This window comes from Motacilla alba, chromosome Z, assembly GCF_015832195.1.
Source record: "Motacilla alba alba isolate MOTALB_02 chromosome Z, Motacilla_alba_V1.0_pri, whole genome shotgun sequence".
NCBI lineage: Eukaryota > Metazoa > Chordata > Aves > Passeriformes > Motacillidae > Motacilla > Motacilla alba.
Window position 1 is genome coordinate 11,404,223 of NC_052046.1, and position 19,719 is coordinate 11,423,941.

The window sequence follows — 19,719 nt, forward strand, 5'->3', positions numbered from 1 at the left end:
ATAAACAAGACAAATTTAAAGTGAGAAGCTGTCATTTCTGCATAGTGACCAATTTGCACAGGAGAGCCTTTCTTTAATGACATTTCTGGCTGAAAATGAGACAGAAACTACCTTGAGGCTTTTTAGAATAATATGATATGGAAGATTATTAAGAAAAGAGTTTAAATTCTCAAGTAGTCTTTTCTAAAGCAAGCAAGGGCTAGGCCTTAGGTATGAGAAATCACCAGGACTCAATCTCGCTAATTCAAATTTGGCTGCAATGTACTTTGGTTGAGCATAGAAAACTTGAGCATGAGAGATGAGTACAAGGAATCCCCTCAGCTGACCCAGAGAGAAGGAATTTATTGAAGGGATACCATGTCAATTTAGCAGTGACACAAACAGTTCTGTAAAAGAAGTCAAGCTCTTGAGTGAGGGTCAGTCAGCCCATGGTGGTGCCACCTCCAGTGCCACCATGGCCCCTGCACCACGTCCAGCTCCTGCTTTGAGTGGGTGGCCAGGCAGGTCCCTCTCCTGCTGATGGGTGGCAGGTATTGTAGAGCAGATACCTAGCCTGCATCACCCTGGGCCCTCTCTTAATTCAGTGGAGAGAAATAAATGCATTTAGGGGTTTATAGTTCATCTTTTTAACGTCTGTATTAGGACGAGATGAATCGTGCTCTTCCCTGGCCAGACAGAAGCGAAGCAAGGAGAGTCCTGACACAGTAAATGCTGGTAAATGCACATGGTGAATGCTGGCCGAGGGGCCCAACCCACCCTTCTGTACCTACCCAGGCTCAGTGCACCGCCAGGGAATGTTTTGGTGGGGAGCCCCAGGGAAGCTCCATAAGGCAGGGCTGGATACAGATTTTGGAGGTCTTCCAGTCAGTCTCGCTGAACTCTTGTGGAAAGGGAGACATTTCTTCCTCTTAAAACTGGGCAAGGGAGTCCAGAAACTATGCCTTGGCTACCCAGTGCCCCTTGCCTAGGGCAGCGAGAGACACTGCAGGACAGTGCTTGATGTCCTGGAAAGAAGGAATCTTTTCTAGCTATGAGACCTGAGCTTTCTTCACTTTGGTGAGCATTTTCAATTATTTCCTTGCAAACAAATAAGCTGGTGTGGTTTCCATGTTAAGCCTCCTTATTATAGTGTCATCATTTTTCTGTTTGCTTGGGCATTTTTACAAAATTTACCCTCAGTTTCCTTTACACCTCCAACCTGAAGCTTTTTTCAGTGCAGCCAAGGCTGTGCCAGAGTATGCTCTTCTGTTTCAGGCTCTCAGCTCACCTGTAGTTAGCCACATCAGTCAGACCTGTGCACGGCCCTGCTTTCTGGTGTGCGTCGGTGTATTCAGCCACAGAAAGGGTGCAAAGGAAATATCTAACACCTCTTTATCTTTCGCTTTCCACCATTGCTTTGTCCAAAGCCTGAAAAAATGTGAGATGTGCCACTTTGCTCTCAGGAGCCAGGTTTTGCAGAATTAGCCTTTTAAACCACAGGTTCTTCTGGGTCAGCACTGCCTTATGCAGAACTTCATGGAATCATAGAAGGTTTGGGGTTGAAAGGGACCTTTGAAGATTCCCTTGTTCCAACCCCCCTGCCAGGTACAGGGTTGCCTTCCACTAGACCACATTACTCAAAGCTGGCCTTGAACACTTCCAGTGATGGGGCAGACGCAGCTTCTCTGGGCAACCTGTGCCAGAACATCACCACCCTCACAGGGAAGATTTTCTCCTGTACGCCCAATCTAAGCCTACCCTCTTTTATTTTAAAAACATTTCTCCTTGTCCTCTCACTACAGGCCTTGGCAAATGATTTCTCCCCATCTTTCTTATAAGCATCCTTTACATACTGAAAGGCCATGGTAAAATCTTCCCAGAGTCTTCTCTTCTGTGGAATGAACAACCCCAGCTCTCTCAGCCTTTCTGTGCAGCAGGTGTGTTGCAGCCCTCTCCTCATCTTGCTGTCTTCCTCTGGCCTTGATCCAACATGTCTGTGTCCTTCTTATGCTGGGGCTGAATGGAGTGCTCCAGATAGGGTCTCACAAGAGTAAAGAATCACCTGCTGCAGTGCTGCTTTTGACTCTGGTGGTTAAAGAATAAGCAAAAGCAATCACATCTAATGTTTCACACCAGGAAGATTTTCCTCCCTTCAACCTATGCAACTTTCTTGGGAGCAAAATGGAGGCCAGGACTAAACCTTGCTCTTAGGGAAACCAGCAGGACAAGTCCCACCAGCTGAGTCAGGAATACTGTCCGTGAAATGTGCTGCCTTTCCCACTGGGCTTTACCAGGTTTGCCCAGTTGGTGAGTCTGATCCAGAAAGTGCTCAGTCCAGAAGCGGGAAGCTGTTTCACAGTAAAAGCTCAGCAGTTATCTTTACTTTGGCTTCCTGCCCGCTGCCACCAGGCTGGCTGTGCGTAGGCATGTTTACATTTCCCCTGGCGAGGTGCACTGGCAGGCTGCGGGGCGCTGCGGCCGGCTATAAAGAGCGGCGCGGGGCTCACACACACACACAGCCCCACTGCACACATGCAGCGTGCTCAGGATGACACAGCCCACTACTGTGCTGAGCATTTTCGCCATGTTCCTTCACACCACTTTTGGGGAAAGTGGTTGCACCTCAGCAGACGGTGATGGTGAGTCATTTCATCTTCATCTTTCCACTCACGTATGACCTTGAAAAACCTCAGTTAAGAGATACAGAATGCAACTTGTGTGATTAAATACATTCGTGTTTTAATTTCCAATCTCTTTTTAGTGCCAGTGCCTGAGGGGGAGCTGGGGGATACCTATTTAATTTAATCCCCAAATCTGCTGTCCTTGTAACATTCAAATCCACATGAAATAAGGGAGGCCATAACTGTATGCACAGGGCATGCAGTGCCAGACCTGTTAATCCTTGTTGCAGCTAGTGCTCACATGGAGACTTGTGCCTGGGAACAGGAATAACTTTACCCTTCTGCAGCCCATGGTCACTCTGAGCTGCTGTTAGAGAGGGGTGAGGCTCTGGCTTCTTTCGCTCTTGCCAGTCTCCTCCAAATAAAACATTTTCATGTAACTCAAACTTGGTCCAAACTGTTCCAATTCAAAAGACAAACTTTTACATTTTCTTTAAGCAGTTTCATCAGCTGTATCTGGGATATAGTTCCAGTCTCCCTTGTAGCATGGCTGATGCAGCAACTCAGCCAGGGGGTTCTCACAGCACATCACTAACAGCATTCATGCCCTATTCAGCAAATAATTATAAATTAACAACACTTTAAATTCAGCCTTATTGTAGACTTTATGATCTCATTTAGGGAAGTGAAAATTATTTAGCAGCATCAAGATGAAAAACATAAATAAGCAGAATATGCAAACAAAATAAGCAGAAATAAAACCACTGTTTCAGGCTGCTATTCATTTTCTCAACAGGGAGATGAAAAATTTGATTTAGAGATTCAGTCCCAATCTGCTAAACTCTTATTTGTCTGATAGTAAACAAACAGCAATGACAAGAGTTTGTACACTATGCCTGAAGGACATGGACTATCACTCAGCTATTGGTATGTTAGAGCTCCATCGCTTGGGAACAAAAGAGTTTTTCTTTTTAGGAGGAGAATGGTTTTGTTTTTATGCTATGTCTCAGTTAGAGAATCTCATTTTTCCCTGGGTATGTATTTTAAAACATGTATCTGGGCAGTTGTATATCCATATGTATGTACATAGACAGGACGTGCGTGATAAGTTTTTTCATTAAAAGAAAACAGGGACTGGCTCAGAACTGCATCTAACCACCCTGGGGTTTTAATTTACCATTTATTTGTGTAACTGGCAGCTGTTTAGAGCCAGCTTTGTAAAGCAGCTATGGTGATGAATGTTCAATGCTAGTGATTTATTGTTGGTTTCACTGAAATCTTCAGGGCTTCCCAAAATCAGATATGATCAGACCTTTGCTTGTTTTGTCACTAACATGAGTAAATCATTATTTCCTTGTACTTGAAGACAGATTCAGAATATCCCCACTGAGCAATTAGCAGCTTTTATGACTTCTTCATGTATCTCCTGTGTTTGGCCAACAAAGTAATCCAGGGTAAAATCACCCATGACAGATATTTGACTTTCACTTCTTGCCTCTCTGACTTCCCCTGCCTCCTTACAAAGTGCCAGTAGCCAACTCAGGCATGAAGTTTCCCTTATGGGCATTCTTATGGGTAGGGGAGAGAAGAGCTAATTGCAGCACTTGCCTCCATCTCCTCCTCTCTTCTGAGCATCAGGCTGCCTCCCAGCCAGGAAGAAGTGGAGGAGATCCCCAAAAGGCCTCAGGGAGCTACAGGCAGAGCTAAGGAGGGGCAGGCAGGGAGGGTGCAGGTGGTACAGGAGGCTCATGGGCAGGACACCCTCAGTGGTCCTCCTACCCACACTTGTAGGGTTTGTCCAACCCATCTAAATTGCTGTGACTAAAACAGGTTCTGGCTGAATCACATCAGTGCTAGAGATGTCACATTGCTCTGTCCATGGAGACAGTGCTTGGCTGTGCCCCTGGTGTTACGTGTTGCTGTCAGTCCTGGCATCTCTAGAGCATAAAGCTGAATGATGTCCTTAGCCTCTGCTAACACCCTTCACTTCCTAAAGGCTCCTGAGATTCCTGCTGTGGTTTGGAGCATCCTGCTGGATGCTGTCCAAACCCAAGAGAGAACCATTTCTGTGAAGAACCTGCCATGACTGTAGCTACGAGAGCAGTTTTTATCCCAGTTTAAAATCTCTCCTTTCCCAAGCCCTGCCTTGATTTCAGCAGAGCCAGGTTCTTGGCTCTGCCTGGTCTGCACTTCTCAAGGCGAACATTACAAGTCTTGAAAATTTTTAATTCAGTGAAGAGTCCTTAGCCATATGAGTCATGTCAGACTCACCAAAACTATTCATGTAGCAAACACTTTTGTGCGTGGTGGTTCTGAGGTTTAGGGCAGAAGTGAGGCTGAGACTATGTGCATACTTATGTCAGACAAAAAAATTAGTCAGCCTATGGAAAAACCATAGCAGAAATAGCATTTCAAGTTGCTTACTTAACACTGTTCTTGAGGTTTAATTATCACATATTCTATGGTTATTATGTTATTTCCATGAATAAAGAACTGTATAATCACAATGTGAATGTTCAGTGTCTAACTGGTAAAGACAGCTTTCCTTCCAGTGTGGCACCAAAGCTTCACTGCGTTGGTTAAACCTTGAATGCCTGTTTGAACTGCAAGACTAAACCTTTTCTTCTTTTCATTTTGCAACCAAACTGATAGAGAATGAATTCAAATTTCTGTAAATTTTCAGCAAATCAGTAGTGAATAGTTGAAATTTTTTTGATAAGCCATTTATTAATAGGAGGATTGTCAGGTTTTCAAGTTGATGCAAAATCTGGTATATATAGTTTGCATATACAGAGATCACCAAGCAGTCATATAGAAAGGCAGATTAGTCATCCTAACCTTTAAGTTTTAATGTTGGCTTGAGTATAAACCAAGTCTCCCAGCAGTTGCAAGTAAAATCTTAAGAGAGGCTTAGAATGTGACATATCTGTGCATGTCAACTTTGGGTGTATAAAATACATCTGTATAAAATATGGTGCATTCTTTTCCATTTCAAACAGATTCATTTGAGCTTACTTGGTATCCCCCAGATTTTGAATACACATATTTTTATGTACATGCTTTTACCCACAAATATGCAACTGTATGTGCTACATATTCCTGCACAAGCATGTCTGCCCTTATGGTGCAGGGCTGCACTGGGCAAGACTCTCACCTCTGTGAAACTGCTGCAGAACTTGTTCCAGAGTTGGGCTGATCTCAGTGTCTCTGTCCTGAACGTGATGGTTAAATACAGCAGCTGTATTTCTGCATCTGTCCGGGTCTGTGTCTGTGTCTGTCTGTGCCTGTCCGTGTCTGCGTTTCTGCCTCTGTGCTGCACAGGTTCTCCTCTCAAAGCAGCAACAGTGCTACAGGACACTGCATTTGTTGTCCTTCAGGGAGATCTGGGCTCCCTCAGCTGTGCTGAGAAGATCAGTAATAATTTCTTAGCACAGTTGCTCATGGTGACAAATGGCCACTAAATATTAGTTCAGGGGGAGACATCTCCTGTGAGTTCTGGATTAGTGCAGCATCAGATGCTCCCATACCATCACAGATGCTGGTGGCAGTAGTCCCTTTCCTAGCCTCTGCCTGCACTGCTTTTGTGTGTTTCTCTGCATTTCTGACTGACTTCTGGACTTCTCTTACTCAAAGTCTGACTGCAGATGCAAGAGATGACCATCATTTTCTCCAGGAGGGATTTTCCATTGGAAATTTTTCAACAGGCATTTCCCCACTCTGTTTGTGAGTCTGGGTCACTGCTACCCCACCGCAGATAGCAAGAGGACAAGGCGGAACAGTTTTAAACTGTCAGAAGAGAGATTTAGATTAGATGACAGGAACAAATTCTATACATAGAGGGTAGTGAAGCTCTGGAATAAGCTGCCCCAAGAAGTTGTGGATGCCCCACCCCTGGCAGGGTTCAAGGCCAGTTTGGATGGGCCCCTGAGCAAACTGATCTAGTGGATGTCATTCCTGCCCATGGTGGAGGAAACAAAATGATCTTTAAGATCCCTTCCAACCCTAACTTTTCTTTGATTCTGTGATTCTTTTTCTCACTGTATCAGGTGCTCCACATGGCAAGGACCTGTCTGAGTAGCAGAGGATGGAGCAGGGGATCAGCATAATCCCTTGACTCAGGAAAGAGGTTTATGTATTGTGACAGCTACCTTTAACCATTGGTGAAAGGAGTCAGAGGCATTTCTGCCCCTAGGATCCATTCAAGGGGTCATAACAATAACCCTTTCCCTGTCCACTTGGCTAAGTGGGTGAGATTTTATGAAATGAGTCTAAACTGGCATTTTCTGCCAGAGAGAACTTCTCTCAGAAGCGTCATTTTTTACATCACTGGCCTCATACATGCCAAGTGTAGGATTTTAGAATTATGCTTTTACTCAAATCATTATTGTGTTATTAGTCATTGAAGCAAATTTGCAGGAAGCCATGCATTCTGGCAGAAAGTCTAAGATTTCCCTCCTGAGCCCAAATTCGTGACATTTAAGAAAGCTTTCCAGTACAATCAAAATGTGGCTTAGCTGCCTCATAGCACCAAAATATTCTTGCATGTGGGTGGACTTGGCTGGCATCAAGAGAGAGCAACCTTGAGAGGCACAAATGGCTTTTAACTTCGTTTTGGACAAGGTTTCTTTGCTTCTTACAAAACAGGTGGGTTCAGCCTCTTTCTTTCAGGCAACCACATGAAGAAACAACCTCCTATACAATGGAGCTGGAAATCAAATACACTCACGGGTTTACTTCAGTAACATCTTGTGAATATCTCCTTAGGGACTCTCGGGGATGATGAACCAGACAATTTTGACATTGATTGCTTCAGCCAGCTGGAAATTAAGGACTCCTTTAGCAGCCTGACCTGCAATTTCACCGAGCTGTCTCCTTACAACACTAACTACACCCTGTCTCTGTGGTAAGCGCTGTCAGTCTGTCCCTTGGTAAACAACATGCAGGGAAACAGGAGCAGCAAAGCTAGACAAAATCCTGTTTTGCCAAAGTTGAGTGCTGTATTCAGCAAAGAAGAGGAGTTTACTGAAGCAGAACATAACTCCCTAATGAGAAAAAGAAAGAGCTGGAAGTGTCTCTAAAAGGAATTATAGCGTCTCTGGTAGCTCTGATCTTGCCTCTGTTGTTCTGAAATGCCTGTAATATGGATGTAGCCCAGAATGAACTGAGAGTTTTTTACTTTAATTTAAATGGTATTTTAAAAAATGTTTTTGAAGACACAAATCCTTACCACAGAAAATTCTTCAGCAGAAGGTTAATTTTCCACATCCGAGAACATGCCTTCATCTAGATTAAGACAAAAACTCAGCTATTGTCTTTGCACACAGAGACATACAAGAAATACACTAAAACAAGCACACAAACCTCCAACAGTTATCAAACACATCAGTCATCTCCACTTCCTATCGAGGCCTTGAAACTCGTTCCACTCTTTTTTTTCACTGTTGTGCCAATCTAATCATATTTTGTTTCTTGAGCATACAGATCCTTTTCCCATTTTCCGTTTTTCCTGAAACTGAAAGGTGTGTGGCAGCCAAAAAAAGAAGTGGATATTTTTTGTAAATCTTTATATACTAGTTACTAATTATTTCCTTTTTTTTCTCATAGTTTATTAGACTTTTTCTATTTTCATGGGACTTGTTATGGGTTTTGACTGAAGTTTTACAGCAGTTCTCAAACATGGGAGCCACAGAAATGGGAAAAAAGTTCTAAAACTGCCATGTGATTCCCTCAAGGACAGGCTGACTGTTGACCCTCTACTTGCTACCACCTAAGTCAATAAGAAATTTCTCTATATCTTCAGAAAGCATCAAAACACATTCCCCTGTATTTAAAAATAGCAGTGGTAAGGTAATTTTTTAAGATGCAAAATTTTAACACATGCACCTCCAATTAAATAATTGCACTTTTTTCTCAAGAGCTCCATGATGCTCAGTGTGATTCAGATCACTTTATTATTGCGCTCAAGGACCACAAGGAAAAATATTATCAATCTCTCAAACTTCTTATTTGCATTGCATTATTTCTTATTTCACATGGGGTCTCACTTCAGTGAGATAAGGAGCAAGCAGGATTCATCCCTAATAGTAAGTAGTTAAGTCATATTAATACTGAGAGGAAATTATTGTCGTGTCACTTTGACCAACAGTACCAAGGAAGACAACAATTATGCCTGCTCCAACATGAAGAAACAGGAAGATGTATTCTTCTTACAGTTCATTGATATACTCTCAAACAGAGACGTTTGCATGTACTCTGAGACGAAGAGAAAGGTCTGCAGGAGTCTGGTTGTAACTGACATTGGTGAGACACTTAACATTTTGGACACTTTTACAATTATAGGGGTTACTGGGAAAAATAGCCCAGCACAAAACCTAAGGGTCTATCTGGATGACATGAAGCCACCATAACATAGCATCTTAGCAGGGCATGTAGCCTGGGTTGGGGTGTTATCAGAGTGTGGTGCTTCCCCTGATTCAAAGCCAGACATTATTAGCCTCCATCCAAAATGTGTAGCTGAATTCAGGCTGATTGTGACATTGCCCAGACCTGGACATAGACTGAATCCCAATTCAGAGCTGAAGCAGCTGTTCCTGAGTGAGGATGAACTACCAAGCAGGGACATTTTGTTCATCTCTGACTAGGGATTATGAAGTTTAGGGGCTGGCCACCCCACAGATAGCATGAGCCCAGTAGCACAGGGAACGCAAGGTTGCAAGATCTCACTTGACATCATGGTGCATCCTGTAGCCTGAACAAGGTGCATCCTGTACTGGTAACTGTGAACAGGCTAAGACACACCTGGGACCTGCCTGAGCCAAGAAATAGGAAACTCAAGGGGAGGAGGGGATATACACAGAATTTACTGTTCTTGGTAACCAGCATCATTCGAGTGTGGCACAGAAGCCTTTGTAGGACAGATTCTTCTCTGTTCTTCTTTGGTGCCACATTGCTTTGTCTCTGGTTGGCAGTAGGCACTGCAGCATCCCTCTCTAGTGAAACATTTCTGCCATAGTCCAATAGTTTTGTAATAATCTTGCATTGCTTCAGTTTATGGGCCAGCCTGGACCATCTCTGGCAGTCTTTACTCTAAAAACTGTGGAAGACCTAAGTATCTGGGGGTTGTAGAAGGAGTGAGAACAATTTATGGCTATATGTGTTCTCCTGAGAGGAGAGAGGTGTGGGCTCTGTGTTGCTGTGAGAGCTGATGTACTTACCATCATTCAGGTGCATTCAGGAAGCCTCAGTGACACAGCCACAAGTCCCTGCAGGTGTCAAGCCCATCCAGCCCAGGCTCAGCTTGGAGAGAGCCCTGAAGGCCATATTTCGGACTTCATGTACTTGCAGACGGTCTTTGTCACAGTCTCCTGCAGAACAGGGTAGATGTGGCTTCATATCAAGGGTCTGGAGCCACAGCCCCGTCAGGTCTATCTAACACCATCAGACTTTGTAGATCCCTCTGTCCCACTGCCCTGACCGACAGCCACAGTGGTACCTGAACACAGGTTGTTCCCCAGCGCCTCCTCCCACCTGTGTTTTGCCAGGGGGCCTCCATCTCAGAGCACTGGCTAGAGGGATTGAATTTCAGGGCTTCAAGCTGCCACAGGGGTGGGCATGCTTAGGAATTGCTTTCCAAGACTAAATGTCATATCCCTCACAAGCTACTCCCCTGCTGGTCAGTCTACTTCTCTAGCAGGTCAAAACCAAGCCCTTCTCAGGGTTTAAGGATGAGCTGGGGCTCAGCATTAGGATTGACTAACTCAGGACAGACCTTAAGATAGGTCACCCTGCAGGGCTGTAATCTGAAGTGGACTATTTTTTACATTTCAAACCCTGTTTATTTTTTAGTGACATTATTCTGCTCCTGTGTTATCCTGGTTTGTTGTCATTTGCAGTTAAGCCCGAAGTACCCTTCGCTATAAACATCACATATGAAAGGGAGGCAAATGAATATCTTATTCGCTACTGTACACCACACTCAAGGAAGAAATATTTAAAGGACAAATTAGTGCACCAAGTAGCCTATCGGCAGAAAGAAGGTACTTGGAAGGTAAGTGGTGATGTGTTGGTGTGCTTACACTAATTTCCAAAATTAAACATTATCAAAACTACCTGTAGCATGTAAAAAAGATCAAATCTGCATTTCTGCAGATCTCCATCTGAAAATTTGGAAAGGTGCAATATTTGGCATTTGGAAATGTCATCAATCAAAAGAGGTTTCATTCATTTGGGCTTTGCAGTGGGAATAGAAGACACAATGTGTTGAACCATTCTAAGTTTGCTCTTTGCTATGGTGGTTTTGCTGTTATTTTCTCTGCTCATCAGTCAGTAAAACTTGTTACTTCTTTACTTATTTTGCAAGTTTCTTCACATCTCCTTTTCCATTGAATCTTTCCAGGCTTCCAAGGCAGCCCTGCAGCTCTCCCACCCTCAGGCTGTCTGAGGCTGCCGCTGCCTGTGAACTGGGTCTGACTAGGCTGCCCAGCTGCAAGGATCTCTGTGTCCCCTGTGACCAGGGCAGCCATGCAAAAACTACTCACAATGTTTGAGAGCATGGACTACACCTGGGTTTTACAGAGGGAACACAGTGTTGTCCACCCAAATCAGATGTGTTACCTGGAGTGCAACAAGGCAGTAATTACACAGTGGAGGGAGACATTGACTGCTTCAGTTGCACAAGCCTGGGCGCTCAGTGGTATTCCACAAATCAAGCACACCAACGACCAAAACGTTTTACTATTTATACATTTTAGGAAACAAACTAATTAGTGTTCCTTGGCCACAAGTTACATAGTTCTCTTATTAATTAGGGTCCATCTTCTATAGGTTAATTATTCTCTCCCATCTCATGCTAATTAGCCCTCAGGCTCTGTCTTTTTCTTCTCTTGAGTTGGTGGCTCCCTTGTCCAGGTGGGCCATGAGTCAGCAGTCGTGATCTGCTCCTGCCAGAATTACCTTCTAGCCAGCTCAGAGCTGATTCAGCACAGTCACTGAGTTGTCTTTATTAGTTTCTTCCTTATCTTGGGGGTTCTGCCAAATGTCATCTATTACGGCGCAAAAATTCTGCACTCTTTGTGTCCCTTACCATCATTACATCCTTCTTCCCAAGCTTTGTTAACCTCCCCCCAGATCTCACACCATTGAAGCATGTCAAGACCCAAACCTTAACAAGGCAATTCTACCCACTAGTAATTTGTTTTTCTAACATCTGGACATCATTTAGAGCTTGCTTATTAACTGCTCTGTGTTTCACAGATTAAATCTCCCTCCTTGTTGATTAGGATTGAAAATATATGAAGATCAAACATCAAAGAACTTAAGGGAAAAAGGATTCAGGCAGCAAAATACATTGAAATGGAGAGCACCAGAGCTTCACTGCAGGATTTCAGCTTCTTCCCTGTAACTGTTCTCTCAGACATTGTCATTTTATGCTGCAAAAATGTATTTTTTCCTGATCTCTCCTCTGAGCCTTTTCGTGGAAGCAGATATTTCCTCCAGCAGTGTCAGCTGCTAAAGCACAGTTAATACTCACAGCTGTTTTCCTAAAAAGCTTTTACCCAGCATTTGTGTCTCTTCTCCATACTATCTGGACTACGCTCCTGTTTAACTAGGCTGATGCCCTGATAAGCACCTGTGCAATAGCTAGACAGATGGAGTAAACAGCACAGTATTTCAGGGATGCACCTGATCTCACATATTTTGCTGAACTCGAGGATAATTCTCCACTGTCTGCTGGAAAAATAATTGTATTTTTGTGTGTGTGTGTGTTTAGACAATAGAGTCACCATACCTTCAGATAAAATTGCTGGGGAAAAACCTTGAACATGAAGCATCGTATGAGGTGAAAGTACGTTCTCAGCCCAATGGAGATTATTTTAAGGGCACATGGAGTGAATGGAGCACTTCCAAGAGCTTCAAAACAGCAAGAGAGCAGCACTCCACAGAAAGCTGTAAGACGTGAAAACATTTTGGTCTTCCTGGAGGAAAGCAGAGCTGGGGGTCTGGGCTCCCTGGCCAGCCTCAGCAGCAGCAGGGATGAGAGAATGGGGAGGGAAGAGCTCACAGCCACAGCAGGGTCAGCCCTCACAGAGACAGGCACTCCAAGGAGGTGACTCACAGAGCAGCTGGATCACTCTGGTCTGGGGCTGGCTCTCCATGAAGATTTAAATCTCAGTCAAGGGCAATAAGGTTAGAGGAAGTGCTGCCAGGAGAGCATGAGGGTGTGGGTGCAGAGGGAGATGAGGGCTGACTCACTGCTTGCTGCTGGCTGTCTTGCCAGGGGAAGGAAGAGCTTGCACCAGGCATTTTGGGTAAGGCACAAAGAGCTGTGAAACATGACCCATTTCAGAATCCTGGGCTTGGGTGTGAGCATGGGACTTAAATCACAAATGCAATACAGGATAAAATCTCATCACTGCACATGAGTAATCTTTGTGGTCCTTGGGTCCCTTCAGTCCCCAGGGGCACCTCGGCATTACAGGTGTTAGAAGTCTTCTCTGTGCTGCTGTGAGGACACAGTGAGTGCTGATTTCAATGCACAGAAGGTGACAGCACACTTCAAGCTGCTTTAATCCCATCTGTGAATGCAGCTCTAAACTCAGCCATGTGCTGAGGCTGTGGCAGCCTATCATTCAACTCCTTCACTGAGGCAGGAGAAATGAGCCCAGCCCAGTGATAGGCAAGTGCAGTGCTTGGTGTTAATTCCTAATTAATCATCTGAAAGGACATCTCTGTTACAGTGGCTTAACAGTGAGACATCTACATGCACTGGCTGATGTTCTTTGTTTTCCTTTAGATAGCAGTATGGTCATGGTTATACTCTCCATCCTGGGATTCATGCTGTCCGTTGTTATGATTGCACTCATCGTAGTTTTTTGGGAAAACAGGTAATCTCTTTGTATCAGAAAAGGTTTTGGAACCCAGTCCTGTTCTGACAGGCTTATTGCTTTCCCTGTTATACTTATGAACTATTCTCTCTCCATTTCTGGAACTCTGTACCAAGTTGATGGCAAGCAAAGAGTAGAAATGAGCAATACAAGAGACAGTGTTGGCAGGCAGAAGATGACCTGCCACTTGGACCAGATTTCAGTCCTGAGCTCAAAACATTGGGAACTTCAGCGAGCCGAAGTCACCACAAAAAACTTACAGACTCAGTGTCCCACTGGAGGCAAATTTGACTCACAAACTTCAAGCAAAATCCAGAAAAGAAAGGAACCTGCGGGTTTTAGTAAACTCCTAAGAAGTGTGGAAACAGCATGCCAGAGTGATGACCTCTTTCCCTTTCACAGGCTGAGTCAGCGGGGTATTTGCTCTGTGGTGCTTTCAGAAGCAGCAGGGCAGGACCCTCTGCAGCAGGGGCTTGATGGTGTCAGACACCAGCCTGGCCAAATCCTCTTCCAGCCAGCCATGAGGCAAGATCAGCCCAAACTGGGACTAAGGATACATTCATTATCCAAGCAGTCCTTGGTCTACAGTAGGGTTTTTTTCATATGTCTGCTACACAGCAGTAGATGGATGACTGTAGATTTGTTTTTAATGACACGGCTCACTAGAGCTGGCAAGCTTAAGAACATGAACAGATACGTAGATAATATTATGAAACTAGAATCTGGAGGGATAAAATCCAAGTTTATCTGTAGATTAACTCCTTGCAAGATAGAAAGCCCAGGACTCTTCAACAATATTCAGAACAGTCTGTCCATGACACCCACCTCAAGAGAGATAACTCTGTTTGAGCTGCTTTTTGGGACAAAGCTTGGGCTGTGCTAACTCCAGAGCAACACATGGGTATTATCTGGACAATGCTAGGTGGCCTCAGCCATACCATGCTGCAAACAATGGTAATAATTAAACATTTTAGACACTGGAGTTATCATCTGCCCTAGTGCTAATTTATTCACAAGTATTGAGGGAGCTTGAGATTTCTCATTCTTGCATTTTACTGTTGCTGGGAACCTGCAATTATCTAACTTTGCTACAAGTCCTGCTTATATAAAACTGCAGCAAAAAACAGGTGAGACTTTTTGATTCCAGATAGTTCAATTTTAGAAAGGAGAGGGTTTTATACATGTGCATATATACAGCCACACAGACACATAAATAAAATTAAATATATATTCTTATACATGGATAATTATAACACTCCAATGATTGAATATCAGTTGGACAACATTCTCTAGATGCATCATAGCTGATGGCATCAAGCAGCACAATATGAGAACTTTGCTGACCAAGGCAGTAAAAATGAGACCTGTGGAACGAGGCTACCGGACGTATGTCTGAAGCTCAAACTGCTGGCCAAGCAATGGGACAATATGTCATTCTTTGAATTAATTGAACATACAGAAGCAAGTATCAGCAAATTTCCACTTTAACCACAGCATCTTCTCGCTCTTAGAGAAAACAGTTTCACCACAGAGAACCCTGTTCACACAGCTAGATGAAAACAAGCAACAAACTCTTTGCCAGCATAATTTACTGCATTTCCAGTACTTAGTGAAGTGTTTTGTTTTAACTGTGACAATTTGTGCACTCCAAAGAACAATGACTTTTTGGTGACCTTTACAATTTCTCTTCTCTTGTCTGGTTTATTCTGAGGCTTCTCTGTCTTTATTCTGGATAATGTCAGCCAGCCCTAAGGCTTTGTGAGAACTAGTACAAATGATACAACATGAACCTCTGATACCTCAACATAGCCGTCTTATGCTGCTTTTTGTCTACTGTTGCTGTTTCAGGATCAAGCCTGCTGTATGGCCAAACCTTCCTGACCATAAAAAAACGCTGGAGCAACTATGCAAGAAGCCAAAAAACGTATGTTCTTCCACTGTTCTTTCCACCTGAGTACAGACTCTTGGGGACAACTAACACTCATGAGAGACAGTATGTGCATTTGCTGCATGAACTAGGATGTCTTTCAGAAATTACTTCTACATTTCATTGAAGAGAGCCCACATTTGCTCATGCAGATGTCAGCCAAGTGTATGGAAATAACACACAATTGGCCTAGTGCCTGAGGTTTGACTTGTGCAAAGTATCTACAGAGGTCTTGGGAAGCTGATGTATGAAGAAAGGTTGAAGGTTGAATTAAGTTTCTTTATAGAAGAAAAGGAAGCTTGGGGTGGGGAATACTCTTTGCAACCTTTCAATACCTAAGGTATATGTAGAGAGATGGGAAAGATGCTCTCACCACACAGCTGTGTGGAGACAGGGAACACATGCCTCTGGTAACAGAGGCAACAAGCATGTGTTCCTTCAGGGAAAACTTCTTCCAGATACAAGGAAAGAATCTTCCTTTTGAAAAGAATTAAACACTGTCTAGCCTGCCCAAAGACAAGGTAGGTTCCCCTCTGGGAATATGTTTAAGGCATGGCTTGATAGGGCTCTGAATAGTCTAATCCAGGTCCTGCTTCTGGCAGAAAGTTGGACTTCACAGCTCCTTTCCAAAGAAGATGCTTTAGTAGTTCTGCCAAACTGTGATCATGGGGCTGGATGGGGACCTCTTGCAAACATCCCTGGTGGTGTCCATGTACCTGACATCGTCAGCACCATTGTTCATACATCATGCTGTATATGAACTGCTTTGTCAGTTAAAAGCCAGATGGACAATTAAGTCATTAGTGCTGTTCACTCCAGGTACATTATTAGCATGTTCTTAATTTCATAGGAGGCCTAACACAGCCTCCCCAGCCTCTGTGCTCCCCAATTGAGGGATTCCTAATATTTTTCAGGAAGTTGAGGCAAATTTTTACTTCCTTTGCTGCTAAATTAGGAAGGCAAAACTGAAAGAAACCACCTGGGTGGGCACACTCCTTCCTGTGAAATGGCAGGCAGGCAATAAATGTGTGTCTCACAAAAGTGTCTGAAACACTGTGTAGAGCATAAGACACTCTCTGGGGGTACTGCCCAGAGGAGGACACTGGATAAATGAAGTTAATAGGGAAAGGGATTTTCAGCCCTTTGATAGTTTATTCTGTGCTAACCTATTGTTCAGCCTGCTCAGGGTTACATCTGGAGTTAAAGAAATAATAAATACCCTTCTAAAATAAATTGTCAAAGTATCTTTTGTCTTAAGCTACCACCCACTGCTGACTAACTATGCTGTTCCCTTTGCCACACAGAATTTTGATATAAGCTTTAACCCAGAGAGTTTTGGCTATGTTCATATCCATAAAGTGGATGGCCTTTGGGCAAAAGCTGAACTGGAGAATTTTCTGCAGCCATCAACTGCTCCAGAGACAAGCCTTCCAGAAAAATTCAGGAGTGGATCAGACCTGAAGATGATCCCTGCGATGGCAGACAAAAACAACATAAACCTGCCGGTGTCTTATGAAGGAGTCTGGCCAGCTGAAACCCTGCACAGCCTCCTGTGCCCCAGCCAGTTTTCAGTCACCGAGGGCAGCTGCAGCTCCAGCATGTATGAGGTTTGCCACGGCAACCGGGTGCCCCTGCACAGCGATGGTTTCAACCTTTCCTCCACTCGTCCCCTGGATCCTTCGGGACAGCCCCATCCAGAGCCCCTAAATGACAACACCCAATCCCAGATGCTGCCTAACAGTGACGTGAGATCACCAAACAATGAGGAAGCCTACGTCACAATGTCCAACTTCTACAAAGTTCAGTAAATCTCACAAGAATTACAGCATGCAATTTTTTCAAACACATGCAGAATACTGAAGCTTTCTGGTTCTGTTTTCCCATATCCTGAGAGCTCCCACCTCCATCGTGCACTCTGCTCACGGTGCAACACTGTACCTGCAGGAAAAGGGGGTTCTCCTACTCTGCAGTGAGAATTAGCCTATCTCAGCATTCAGTATGCTGCTAGCAGTCTTCACTGCAGCAGAAATTAAATTTAATTCAACCTGATTCTGATCTTCAAATCTAATAATCCAGAGCAGTGACAACACAGTCGCAGTTGAGGATCACAGCATGTCTCATAGAAATTAATGAACTCTTTTGTTACCCTCTTGGTTACAAAGTTAAGCTCTTATTAATGCCTTAGCAAGAAATACGACAATAAATTCCTTTTAAATAGAACCCAATCTCTTTTAAACACTGGTGGGTCAAGACTAACTCCCCCTCAGTCAGTCAAAAGACAGTAAAAAGACAAAAAGAAAGGAAATTAGAGTTGCTATCAAGTATTAGATGCCTGACGATTCAGGAGCTTGAGCACCACCATGACAGTTAGCTGACTGCCCAGAAGAAATTGTTCATGGGCCCACCTGAGGAAGATGTTTCCTGAGATGGATTTAGTTTTTGGTTTGGGTGTTTTCTGGTTTGTTTTTTTTTTTTCTTTTGAGATGCAAATTAAAACAAAGCAAGCCCTAAATGCCACTACTTTTTGTTATTGGCAAAGATTTGCCCATATGCCAGTTACAGGATGCACAGGTACTTCTGCTAATACTTTTGAGGTCTTCAACATTTAATGTACCAACTATGAGAAGCAAAGTCCTTTCTCTTCCTAAAAGCTGAATTAGGTCTGTAAATTGCATGATGCTGTCCTTTTCTGCAGCTCTTATGCAATTATTAGTGTAGCATAAGTGCTTTCCATTCCAGAGACTGGGCTGACCATGTTTGTTTACTAGCATTATTCCCAATGGCTGCGACTGCACACAAGGACTATGAATTTGGACAGGCAATCTTCTCATGCAACATCGACATAGGAAGATGGATGGAATGTTGTGGATCCTTGCCAGTGATCACAAGACCTAATTTTTTTTTTTTAAATATCTTACAGTTTGCCAGGAGATGTTTTTTGTTTGTTGGTATTCTTTTATTCTTTTTTTTGTTGTTGTTGTTTTAAATTTTTTTTCATTGTGACTTTTTTTCCTTTATGATATTACCTTTTTTTTTTTTTTTTTTTTTACATTATGGCTGAGCCACTTCACAGTCCTCCTTGGATGCTGCACATTCTGGAGCACACACTTGGAGATAAAGCTGCTACAGCCACATGGTTGCATGACAGCAAAGCGGTGTGGCCATGGGGCATCCAAGCTGCTTCTTGCACTCTGGAGTTGGGGTTCATCTCACTCTGCAGTCTCAGTTCCCATAGCTTTTTGAAATTCTCCTTTACCTAGATATATTCACATTCCCAGAGTCTAAGGGTGAAAATAGTCCTCTCTTATCCTCAGAGGATGAGATGCTCATTTGTTCTGACTTGTAATGGTCATGGAGATGTCACAAAACCTCAGCTGCTGCCATCTGCCTCTGCCAGGACAGCTTTGTGCCAGGAGAGCAGCAGGATTAATCCAATCACTGAAAATCTCTTGTGGCCTCGTTTCAAGAATATATGGCAGAGAGTGAGGCTTGCATTAAACTCAGTGGCTTGAATTAGAATTTAATTCTGCAGGAGATAGTACAAACCAAACAGCAATTCTGGAGCACATCAAATCAAAACCAGCCGTCCCAAGACAGCACTCCCTCCATTTTCACCCAGCACAAGGGAAACTTTTGAGTGGGGAGAGCTTAACAGCTACTGTGTGCAAAGGGGCCTCAGATTTGGCTCAAGGCATTCCAATGACATTTTACAGAATGGTTTTTATTGCTGTTTACCGCCAAATGAAGCATTAATTGATGCAGAAGAAAAAGACCAAAGCCCTGGGCATTCATTTGCTTTATAGTGCTTGTATAGCCTTTCAAACAGAGCTGCTGATAATGCTTATACTGTGAGAACTTGCACAGAGTGACTGTAGATACAGACAGACTATACTAGAATAATACCTTCTTCCAGTGACACAGTGACAAACAAAAAGGGGATAGAGGAAGAAGCAAAAGCACATCAGGAAAATCTTCTGCAGTATGTGCTATGCTTTCTTCGATTTTTGTAATTCTGTAGTTCTGTAACACATTTGTTGGATGTATGCAGATATAACCACTTTCAGCTTTGTTTCAGGAAAAAAAATAAAGCCAAATATGCACCAAAGCCAGAAACACCTCAGCATTTCCTGTCTATGGCCAAGTTATATATAGTCCCTATATGAGGATACAGCCATGGCTATGTCTGGACAATCTCTCAAGTAGTCTTATTCTACATGACAATTTCTCCAGAGCTGTCCACAAATTCCCATCTGCCTCAGTAATCACAGAGGAGTTTTGCTCTGGTTTCATATACTCCATGCACTTCCTT

General features: G+C 43.5%; 1 protein-coding gene across 1 annotated transcript; it reads left to right on the forward strand.

Annotated features, from left to right (window-relative positions):
• The first annotated feature begins 2,452 nt into the window (after window positions 1–2,452).
• On the forward strand, window positions 2,453–19,519 carry IL7R (interleukin 7 receptor). Its single transcript, XM_038125206.1, has 8 exons — window positions 2,453–2,618; window positions 7,365–7,503; window positions 8,746–8,900; window positions 10,493–10,647; window positions 12,370–12,547; window positions 13,393–13,483; window positions 15,332–15,407; window positions 16,715–19,519. The coding sequence occupies exons 1-8, from the start codon at window positions 2,528–2,530 to the stop codon at window positions 17,216–17,218; spliced, it is 1,389 nt and encodes a 462-aa protein (XP_037981134.1). The 5' UTR covers window positions 2,453–2,527; the 3' UTR covers window positions 17,219–19,519.
• Window positions 19,520–19,719: the final 200 nt, after the last annotated feature.